The sequence below is a fragment of the Echiichthys vipera genome, assembly GCF_963691815.1.
Source record: "Echiichthys vipera genome assembly, chromosome: X".
NCBI classification, from domain to species: Eukaryota; Metazoa; Chordata; class Actinopteri; order Perciformes; family Trachinidae; genus Echiichthys; species Echiichthys vipera.
The window spans coordinates 21525249-21537440 of NC_139825.1; the positions used below are offsets into that span (position 1 = coordinate 21525249).

The window sequence follows — 12192 nt, forward strand, 5'->3', positions numbered from 1 at the left end:
GACTTCTTATCACTCTAGTACTTTTTATCACACTACGAGTGTGAAAGTCTCAGAATTTTAAACCCGATGGTTAAGCAGTATGCACACTATCTCGCTCATTGTCTGTCGGGTAAAAAACTGCACGGAAGGTTCAGACATAATTCAGAGACATTTCAGAATGACTTATATGCAATGTATATTGGGGATAATACGTGTTGCTTCTGGTAATTTGACGTTAGCAGGTGTGTTGTCATGCTTAAAGTGCATTTTTTTCAGAGGCAGTATATCAAAATCCTTCAGTGGTACGCCGTACCGGACAGTACCGGCTTACTTTCACCCCTAAGTGTGAGACAGAGCAAGATCTGCAACGCTCTTAAACCTGCCCGGATAGACCAAGGAGACATTGCGAGACAGGTTATCATCTCCATCGCCTCTCTGTACTTCTGTTCTAACCTCAACTTTTCAGGCTTGTTTTTGTTGCTGGATATAATTTGTAGCATTATAAAATATAAATGAGGACAGAGACAGTGAGATACTTGCTACAGCTGCATTTCTAATTGTGATGAAACAGCAAAAATACTGAAGCCGACACTATGCTCCGATAGCGCAACATAAATCATCCGGTTTTAGAAAAAAATATCACGCGCGTAGAGCCTGTTGTTGGGGGGCAGTATGTCGGTCCATAAGTGACTCTGCTGGGAACCGTAGGGATGCCGGTTCGAGTCCCTGTGTGGACCATGAATGGTGTGGACTGGTGCCAACAGCAGCAGTTGAGCAAGGCACCGAACCCCCAACTGTTTGCGGCACTGATCCATTTGGCAGCCCACTTGCTCTGACATCTCTCCATTAAGTGTGTGTGTGTGTGTGTGTGTGTGTGTGTGTGTGTGTGTGTGTGTGTGTGTGTGTGTGTGTGTGTGTGTGTGTGTGTGTGTGTGTGTGTGTGTGTGTGTGTGTGTGTGTGTGTGTGTGTGTGTGTGTGTGTGTGTGTGTGTGTGTGTGTGTGTGTGTGTGTGTGTGTGTGTAAACTGAATAGTATAATAACAGAGTGAAAAAATTGAATTTCCCCATGCAGGATTAATAACGGAATTATTTTTCTATTTTTCTTATGGTTTGTTTTGCCATCCTGTCCACTCATCGCAGTGCTGTGTGAGAGCTGAATGTCAGGCACAGTTTGTGCACACGCCACAGTCCCCCCCCCCCCCCTCGCTCGCACATGTTACAATATCACAGGCACACGCCTCAAGCTAGGCATATGCTAAATGACGTTTGCAGTTGCTATCTATGAGTAAGTTAGCCAGCCGACCTCCATGTAGCATGTACTCCATGCCGTTTGTTGAGAGACGACACAGGCGCGTACACAGGAATCTGGTGCACGCGCACTGACGAGCACTCGTGGAGAGTGTGAAAGGAGCTTGGTGGTAGTGGGGAGGGGCGTGAGAGTAAACATTCAAAATTTGACTTTTTCTATTCCAAATCGCGCACTGCAGTGAGTGTACTGAAATTTGTGCACTGTGTGCCCTATGTACTGACACAATCAGTACACTTAATCTCCCCAGTAAGTGCTGTCTCAAATCACACACCCCACACTTGCCGGAAATGAAGATTGTATTTCTTCGGTTTCCCCCCCCAAAAAAAATGTTTCCGACAACTCTTCTGACTCAGCCAAAAAGCCCTGTGATCCTCTTCACATTTATAGTTGTGGCCGCTCCATTGCGCTGTTGTTCCGCCATTTTCCAGTTTTGTATTTAGTCCCGCCTCTTCAGCTAAGTAGACAAAATGGCAGCGATTGAGGGCGTTGAGTGTCGATCCACACTCAGCAGTTTGTCCGTTTTTGAGTGCGCGACCGGGTAAATGCAGTTCAATGCATTTTAAAACTTCAGGTGTGAACGCACTTTCAACCTCAAAAAAGCCAGTTTGAGGGTGGAAGTGCGTGATTTGGGACACAGCAATTGAGTGAACTCGATCTGCCAGACTTACTGACTGCAGCTTCAATGCTATGTGAAAAATATCATGAGAAAATGGGCAAAAAGGAAAAAAAGGTGATTTTAAAAAATATGAAATTTTAGTTTTTGCCGACTGACTTCTAATGCTTTAACTTCTCACCTTGGATCAATAACAATAATATAGACATTACCCGGCGAAAACTGGTGTTCTCCGAGTGAGCCCATGTGTGAATACAGCCCTCATCTAAATTAGACGGGGGTATTTCTAGTGAGAACACATCTGACATGGACAGGTATCTCTTGTTGTGTACAACATGTTAAAGGGAAAGTCTGGACTGTGTCCAAATCTGATTCTCCTCACGTTGTCTGGAGTTTGTATGAGAAAACGGTTGTAAGGATGTACAGGTGTAATCCATGCTGATATCACAGCTGGCCATAGTTACTCCTAACACCCAAGCACACTAAACTTAAACCACAGAGAACCCTGAAACAGAGTTTATCTGCCTGATGTTACATCACTTACATCATATAAAGCTGCATTTTGTTAATCATGTCTGTTGTTTTGGTTTGCTTTTAAAGGATGCTGACAAGAATATCATCAAGTGGCTGAAGGAGAACGGTCGCCTCGTCAATGCCAGCAGTTTCAAACATAGTTACCCCTTCTGCTGGAGGTGAGGCAAACTGTGAAACTAATGTTACCTTTGTGCAATATTGTAGTAGCTCATACAACTCAAACTAACAGCTTCACTCTTGAGTCTTCCACCGTCGACCCTTAAAACAACGGTTATAAAAAAAAACCACAATCTGCAGATCAGGTTTGCAGATTGCAGATGTAAGGTCTGTACAGATTAAATATTATATTTCAGCAAAGTCATTAGGGTTTACTCTTTGGGCACTATGGGGGGCAACAGTAGCTCAGTCTGTGGTGACTTTGCTTGGGAACCGGGGCACCATTTTAAGTCTCCGTACAGACCAAGTATGCAGCTGGAGAGGTGTCAGTTCACCACCTGGGCACTGTTCATGTGATCTCGAGTAAAGCACCGAACTCCCATAATTGCTCCAGGTAGTTCAGCAGCAGGACAAAATATATCAAAATACACCATTTGCAAAAGTGAAATACAATAGGTTAATGTCTGAAAACAAATGTCTTGCTTCATGAATTGTGATTTGTCTTAGAAATGCAGCTTCATGTTTTATGTAATGTGTGCAACTTTCAGGTCTGACACACCCCTGATTTACAAAGCTGTCCCCAGCTGGTTTGTCCGAGTGGAGCACATGGTGGAAAAACTACTGGACAACAACAGCAAATGTTACTGGTAAGTAGTTTTCTGAGACAGGTGATAACTAGCAGGGTGCTAAGTGAATTGGCAGCTATAAGCATCAAGTCATAAATATTTAAAGACAAGACAGACAGCCGACTTTTTCCCAAAACAATTACAGCTGCGATTCTGCATGGCCACGTCAGGTTGTCTGTCTCTGCGGGATAGCAGCGTTCTACTGGGCATAGATATTTTAAATGTGAAGATATTGCATTTAAAATCCAAGTTGTTCAAAGGATTTTTATTTATCCTGTTGTTTTCTTGAAAGCATTAGCATTATGCTAATTGTAAAGGCAGAACATGGAGAAAAAGTATGAATCAGCATGATGGCTTTGCTAAGTGGTATTACCCCTGGTGCTCCCAGTGCTCTTTTCTGAGCCACAGTAGCTGCCTCTGGTAATGGGACTGTCAAACTGAGATGAATGACTAGCCGCTAGGAAGGTGAAGACGCACAGACACGCGTACACAGAGACCGGCACAAACACACACACCACTTTAAAGGCTATATTCCTTTTGTGAGGAGTACAAGTGTTGTATGTAATACAGGACGGCCATGTACATATGTATGCTAGAGTAATTTACAGCATGTTATAGTTATTTAGGTAGAATGGGGATGTTTTCATTTCATAATCAGTTAATCTGCCTTTTTTCTCTTGGTCTATAGAAGGTCAGAAAATGGCAAAAGATATTACATCTAGTTTTATATAAAACTGAGAAAAATAAGCTAATATGCTTTGGATGATTGATTTTAAGATTTTATTTTTTATTTTTTTTACTTGACTTTCATACTTTAGCAGGGAAGTCTGTCTTCTGTCTTCTGTCTTCTGTCTGTTAGGTTTGCCAGCTTATCAGCATCTTAGAGAAAGTAAAATCATTGAAGAGCTCAGTACCTCTATAAGTTCATGTCAGCTGAAGCAAAACGTAAAAGAATCCTTCAGCAAGCAAAATAATTTTTTCATTTTCTCTCTTTCCTCAAACGGTGCCGTGGGTAGACTAAATATATATATTGAGCAAGCTCAGACTGATCTCTCCAGATGTGCGTCCGTCTGATTAAATTTAGGACCAATTTAATGAGTGCTCGCAGGGAGAGCTGGTCTCTTTTGAGGCTCAAGGTGCAGAAAGCTGAGTCATGCCTGATTTCATAATGTAGTTTTTTGGCCATAAGTAAGAAGAAAATGTGATGCGGATTGATTGGTCCTACAATGAATGAGGTCTAATAAGACCGGAATCAGACATGTTTTCTTCCTTCTTTCTTTAAAAAAAAAAATTAAACCCAACTGTTACTCCTAACTTCTAGGCCACTTTGAAACTTTGAGTCCTTGATTTCAGACAGTGGTAGACAAAAGCAGGCTTTCTTTTTTCTAGCCGAACCAATTTCAAATCTGTCAGCTGAAATAACAACTGTTGTTAGCAGATATTAGTAGGCTAGTTAGCTGGACATGTTAACATTAGCAGATAAATCTCAGGACAGACACATAGGATTTAAACCAACATGTGAGAGGGCTGAAAAAAGAAACCACCAACCAAATTCTTCATGTACGGATTGTCATTCACCACAGCCCCGTGCTGTGGAAAAAGAAAGCTTAACAGACCAGCCATAGCAGTTATTTAGCTATGATTGGATGATCACTGTTAAGGAGGCGATTTCCTTCATCAGTTTCTTTTTCTTCCCTTCATTTTTATACTTTTTTTCATTCTCCTTAGCTTTTTTCCATCATGTACACAAACAATCAATCAATCCTGACAACAATCTCTGTCCCTGTTTCGCTCTCTTCTATCCATCCCTAGCGTCTCTGAGAAGCCCGCACATGTCAAATAGCCCTTTTGTACATCTCCAGCACAAGACAGCATACTTTCAATTCTACATTTAGCATAAAGCAAGAGCGGAAGGGCGATGGGTGGAGTGGTGAGCAGCATCAGCAAAAAAAATAAATAAAAAAAAATCATTAAATTGATATATTAGGGGCCTAAATAGAAATGCCTCCCACAAATGGGAATTGATGAACTCGTTGCTTAGCGCATGGATCCTGACAACGATTTATACCCTCCGTTCTGTTCTCCTGAGCAACACAGCCTGGCACAGCAAAAGAGAGGGACAGGGTGAGAAGAAGAGACTGTGAGATAGTGGATTAAAGCTAGAAATCGGTCGAGGCGAAAAAAGGAAAAGGGGAGAGCAGAAATGGGGTACAAAGAAGGAAGATGCCTTGGGAATGTTAACCTTTGCAGTAGAGCTTCATAAAGAGAGCAGCACAGTTTATTTTTTCAGCACAGGACTAAAACGAGGAAGAAGAGGAAAATAATCCAGCACAATAGGAATAAAGAATAATAATGGACTTTATAATAATGCTTTTGTTGTGAACAAAATGTATTGCACATCAAATTATCAGGGTTTCTGCAGGCCTCATTGCATTTAAAGAAAAATGCCTTATAATGTAAGAAAAAAAATAGCATTTGGTTTACAAAAGTCTTGTTTGTTTTCTCTTGCTTGACATAGGCAGTAATATTTGATGGACAAAATGGATTTGTATCTGATTAAAGACTGTTGGGAAACATTACTCACTTCTAAACTATAAGTGGGATTGTTTTGACAGTGGATGGTGGGAAGAAGGCTTTTCAGTCTTGTAGCAATAACTGTCACTACTGCCAGCTATTTAGTATCCATTTATTTAGTATTACTGTAATATTCTATTTGTGTGTCATTTCAAACAAACGTTGACCCCCATCCTACAAGCAGATTTAATGTCCTTGTGGTTGAAATCATGTTTTATATTAATTACTGAAACCAAAACACACATCATAATCTTTCTGTCTCTACAGGGTTCCAGAGTTTGTGCGCGAGAAGCGTTTTGGAAACTGGCTGAGAGACGCTCGAGACTGGGCCATTTCCAGAAACCGTTACTGGGGCACGCCAATCCCTCTCTGGGTCAGCGACGACTTTGAGGAGGTCAGGAAAATACACAAATACGTACTTACTGTGCTTTAATAGAGTACATAATGCTTCTAATGTGTCTTTGTACTCTACAGAGATCACACAATTTGTCTGTGTCATGACCAAATACCAAGACAGTTAGTCTTTTCTCCGAGTTGACAGCACTCACAAATCAATTTGGGCTAAGCATGAAAGGGCATAATTGAAAAGTTGAACTCTCCATAACTCTCTTTTATTTACCATAGAGATGGGTTTGTGGGAAAAAAAGTCTTTAGTTTCTCCAAAGAGGAATACTGGTCTGCTGCAAGAGTACAGAAATCCAGCTAAAATAAAATAAATTGGCAGAGTGAAAATGTTCTCACTGACCTCTTTTTGACACAAACATCCATCCATCTTCAACCGTTTGTCCCTATCGGGGTCGCGGGGGGGCTGGTGCCTATCCCAGTCGTCATCGGGATACACCCTGGATAGGACACCAGTTCATCGCAGGGCACATAGACAAACAAGACAAACAAAGACAGACAACCATCCAAACTCACATTCACACCTACAGGCAAGTCATCAATTAACCTAACACGTGCGTGTCTTTGGACTGGCAGAGTGAGGTGACCATAGTGTCAAACCAAAGAGTGTACATAGCGTGATTTCATACTGCAGTCAGAGTCAGCTCCCCTCAGGCTACATTACCGAGGGCCTCCGTAAACTCAACACATGAATGATTCATTAATGTAAACAGCAAATAAACATGAACCAAAATGTGTTTGGTTTCTCTTCATGCCCGTTAAGGCAACTTCAAAGGTCCACAAGACAAACAGTGATCGGGGGCAGGAAAGGAAGGAAGGCACGGAGCATAAAGGGAGGTAGAGGGGGCAGAATAAATTAAAGACGAAAAAAAAAGAGGGGGAGGGAAATAAATGGAAGAGAAAAAATAAGCGTACAGCAGAGAAGCCAGCCAAACTGTATAAATGTTCGTCTGGTTATGGATGTTAATTTCCAAACCCGGCTGACTGTATGAAATAGACTGAACTGAATAGAGAACTCAGAATTGGGTTGTTTGAGCGTTTGAGAAATTAAGTGTTGGTCCCCTGGCTGAAAGAGGGACAGCCAGCGACCTGCTTGCTGGAAATAGCATTGTGACTATTTCCAGAACACTTGCGCTCCCTGGTGCCTCTTTTGCGCACACCTCATCGGCAGATCCCACACCCAAAACTAATGCTGAAAGCGAGTGTGTCTGTCTCCGTGTGGCAGTATGACTTCTATATCTCAGTATTGTTTATTTTTTCCACCCGCTCTCTCTCTCTCTCTTTCTCGCTGTCTTGTCTGTATATGTTTCTTTTACTCTGTGCTCTTTTTTATCTGACGCGGGTGCATCAGTCTGTATCTGGGCCATGTTACCTGGTGCTGTGGTAAAACTAGAGCAGAGCCTACAGGTTAACTCTCTGAGGAGACCAGATAACACACTTACTTACCATACTTTCTAAGGTAAAGTTACTCAGGAAGTGTGTTGAAGTAGGTCTACTTTTTAAGTTGTGTTGTATTGTGATCATTTACATCAGGGCTGTGGGGTTTTGCACCGATAGTCTTTTGCAGGTCTTAAAGTAATAGTTTAACGTTTTTTTGTAAATAAGCTTTCTTGCCAAGAGTTAGATGAAAAGATCAATGTAGCTGTTACATGTACAGTAAATATGAAACTGCAACCAGCCAGACTGTTGGCTTAGTTTAGCACAAAGATTGGAAAGAAGGAAATAGCTACCCGGGTTCTGTCCAGAGGTGACAAAATCGACCAACCAGCACCTCTAAATCTGTTAGATTGCCCTGACAACCTTCCACATGCAAGAGCGTCTTTGAAAGCGGCTGCTGCCGCCACCACAGTCCAAGGTAGTGGTGACAGGCAGGTGCTTCATTTAAGGTCATAAAGGCTTGTTAGGAAGACTACAATTACGGCTGGACAGTACAGCAAAAGAATACCCAGGCAGGATAGAAAATGATTTGTAATTATGAATTAGTTAAGTAACATTTACCAACATTACAACAGTAGTAGCAACCGGGTATTTTTTTCCAGCAGCTTATTAATGCTTAGTGTAAACTACACATCCTTGCGAATCTTACTTTATGATATGTGCAGAAAAGAAGTTCACAATGTGAGAGGATTTTGAAATTCCTGTAGTGTACACATAAGAAGCTGCGTTCTTTATCAAGACAATGGAAATAATAAGGGCTTTTCCCAATATGTCAAACAATGCCCTTGAATAAAAGGAACTGTGCTTAACGTAAAGTGTTTTGAGACCAACACTGATAATGATATTTGGCAGTTTAAAAAAAAAAAATCACATAACAGTATACTGTCCAGTTAACTATAATTTAGTAAATGGGATTTTCATACTCTTCATTCAACTTTTAAAATTGAGTGGTTAAAAAGATATTTAACTTATCCAGCTTCGTTATGGACTTTTATTTCAAAATATATATATTTAGAGCTTTAGGGGGATTTAATTTTTTTATAAAGATGTAATAATAAGATAGAAAAGCATCCCATAAAAGTTTCTGATTCCTATAAAGTTACCTTTAAGCTGGTCCCTAGTGTATAAACATATTTTTTCCCATCACAAATGTTACATTTGGAATAACCAAGATAGCCAAGATGTTATAAATGCAAGTCATTGTTTTTAAAGAATTGGGTTGATAATGGAATACTTCTTGTCTGTCAACCGCTTAACAAGGAGGGTAATTTGTATACATTTTTTATCGGAGAAAAACATTCCTGTGCTTTGTTCCTTGTCTTTGATGCGGTTCCTTTAGGTATTAAAAATCTACTTTCATCTGCAATCTGAGATACTATCCAGCAAACTTTATATAGGAAATGCAGATCATTTTTTGAGTATAAAACTAATAATGGACGTATAAGGCAATTAATACAAATATGCACAATTAGTTAACCTGCTTCTATAGTTTTTTTTTGAGTAATCTGTAATTTGATATAGAATGTGAAGACACGTGGTTATTACCCAGCAAATTTTTTCTCAACCAAGGTGCAAGAGGTGTCTCTGAAATAACTGCAAAGATAACATTAACACTGTGTGATATTAACCTCTTTTTAAACAGGAAGATAGGTATACAACAAAACTCAAACTCAAAATTTATTTTATTTTTTCGTTAGTATTTTGAAAATATATTTACTATAAAAACGTTGTATGGTATGATTCTTTTCTTATTATTAGGTAAATTCTATATACACACAAATTTGCAAGCCATTTCTTACTTTAACTAGTATAATACAGTAGTAAGTATTGCACCAACCTCAAAGCTGTGAAAACCAAAGCCATTTGTAATGAATTTGATCTGTAATGATTTATGTACTTCAAAGTTTTGTTTTATTTATGATATATGCACTACCTCGAGCGATATTGTTACTATTGTTATATTGTTTGAAGATTGAACAGTAATCACTGGTGTAAAGTTACGAAACGAAAAAAAAATAAGAATCATTTGAATAAAACCATGCTTTTTTTCATTGGTTGTTGCATTAAACTTACCCAGATACAATAGTGCTATTTTCTGAGCTCCTGATGAGACTTGCTTGATTCCTGCCGGTTCCATAGTGAGAGCCGCTCTTCTGCGCTGCAGCTTATTATAAAATGTTTTTCTGCGTGAGAAATACAATGTGTGGCGGGAGTGCGGGATAAGAGATCGAAATGCATGACTGTCACGCTCAATGCGTGACTCCTGCAGAGAACAAATCAGACATCTGATATGCTGGAACCAGCAAATGATTGATCAGTTTGACAGTTAATTGATTATTCAAATTGTTACTTTTATTTTACATCTACTAATTGATCAATCAACTTATCAGCAATAATCATTCATTCCTGTCTTGAGAAAACCTTTCACTATGAATTCTGTTGTGTGACATTGTTCACTCAAGCTGCACTGTGTGTGTTTTTTTGTGTGTGTGTGTGTGTGTGTGCGCATGTTCACTCAGGTGGTGTGTGTAGGATCCATGGCTGAGCTGGAGGAACTGACTGGAGTCAAAGTAACTGATCTCCATCGGGAGAGGTGAGTCACTGATGAAACACTTAGATTATCAGCCACCCACCTGAGCATGTACTCAGTGTTTGTGTGTACATAAACTATCAACGTTAGCTTGTTACTAATGTTAGCTTTGTAAGAGATTAATTTTTAGATCGGCGTTCATTAAATTACATATTTTTGAAAAGTGTTCTCTTGCCATCTAATGCCGTTAAACCGGGAGAAAAGCACATTCAATTTTAATGTCAGCTTAGGGCAAGTTTATGTTACAGGTTTATTGTTGACCACATAACGTTAATGTTACTGTGTTTTTAGCTTTAACCATCACATTGTGTTTGAGAGGCTGGATCATTTTTTATTTATTTCACAGAAAGAGCTCGCTGACGTTAAACATTTTTTTTTTCCTGAGTGTCCTGAGACAGACAGCAGCACGACTGTCAACGTTTCTGACAAACATAATGAGCAGCCAATACAAAATACATGACTATAATACAATAAAAATGTATCAAATAACAAGTAAATCAGCAAATATACATCACAATCGAGCATAATCATGAATATATCATGCAGAATATCTACAGCCAGATGTGTCTTCCTCCATGTTATTTCAAACTTCTTTAAAATCCTCCAATGAGAGCAGGACCTGGAGTTTCTGTAATTAGTTCCAGGTAAAGGGGGCAGCAGACTTTCTTTATTTACACTAGATTGTAAGGTGTCATTAGTTGGGACTTTGTGTAATTATACAATATAGTTGCACTTCAATTCTTGTTTTATTATTTATTAAAAGCATAAGAGACTTGACTTGGACTTGCAAAAAGTGACTTGTTACCATCTCTGCTGTCCAGTCAGAGCCATATATTGTGTAATTTATTCTTTCAGTTTTTATTAATTCACTCCCAGTCAATGGAATACTCACAAGATGTCCCCAAAATCACACTGTCCCTTTAAAATATTTAAGAAAATCATGTAAGTGTATCGTATCGAATCATACTGTTGGCTGAATATCGCGTTATATATCGTATCGTGAGCTGAATATTGTGTATTGCATCGTGACGTTAGTGTATCGATATAGCCCTATACCTCACACAGGCTGAAACTGTATAACTTTTCCTCAGCCTTCATAAGTCAGTAAATTAATCCATATTCTTGTTTTTGAAGCTTATGACCCAAAGCAATACCCAAGCTTATTCTAGTGGGTGTCAGCACAGCATTAGCACTATTGTTTTTTTTTTTCTTTAACCTCGTTCCCATAGGTGAAAGACTATAAAATTGTTCTTTTGGAGTGCAGCCAAAACGCCTATAGACCCATAGAGCCATATAGTGTACAAATAGAAAATATCCTTATGGCAATATTAAACCTAAAACTGGGTAAATTGCTGCTATTTGTCTTAACAATTGTGCCTCCTTTCTCTGTTCAGCATTGACAGTCTGACAGTCCCGTCGCGGTGTGGAAAGGGTGTGCTGCGGAGGGTCACAGAGGTCTTTGACTGCTGGTTTGAGAGCGGCAGCATGCCTTACGCCCAGGCCCACTACCCCTTTGAAAACAGGAAGGAGTTTGATGACACTTTCCCAGCAGACTTCATTGCCGAAGGCATTGACCAGACAAGGGGATGGTAAGCTGTGGATGAATGGATGGGTGTAAAGAGGCTGACAGATGAGGAATAGAGACATTGCGACCTTCGCTGCTGAGTTCATTGAAGATCAGAGCAGCGGATGAGTGTGTTCCTAAAAGACATAATCATGACTTTTGAACTGAAAGTAAAGTAAAATAATAACAGATAGAATAAATGAATTAAACCTTCCTCAGAGCAGGAATGACTTGTAATTCAGTGTTGCTTTTTGTGACCATGTTACTATCTTTTTGTATCCTGCTATAGGTTCTACACCCTGTTGGTGCTCTCCACCGCGCTGTTTGGCAAACCGCCCTTCAGAAATGTCATTGTTAATGGATTGGTACTCGCTAGGTGAGTCCATTGACTTATTAAAATAACCCTCC

General features: G+C 39.8%; 1 protein-coding gene across 1 annotated transcript in view; it reads left to right on the plus strand.

Annotated features, from left to right (window-relative positions):
• iars1 (isoleucyl-tRNA synthetase 1) overlaps positions 1-12192 on the plus strand; it is a 62331-nt gene that overhangs the window by 22552 nt on the left and 27587 nt on the right. The window contains exons 12-17 of the mRNA XM_083939819.1: positions 2502-2593; positions 3140-3238; positions 6059-6185; positions 10150-10223; positions 11615-11809; positions 12074-12160. Of these exons, the coding sequence (XP_083795945.1) occupies positions 2502-2593; positions 3140-3238; positions 6059-6185; positions 10150-10223; positions 11615-11809; positions 12074-12160 (674 nt within the window). The remainder of the gene's footprint in view (positions 1-2501; positions 2594-3139; positions 3239-6058; positions 6186-10149; positions 10224-11614; positions 11810-12073; positions 12161-12192) is intronic.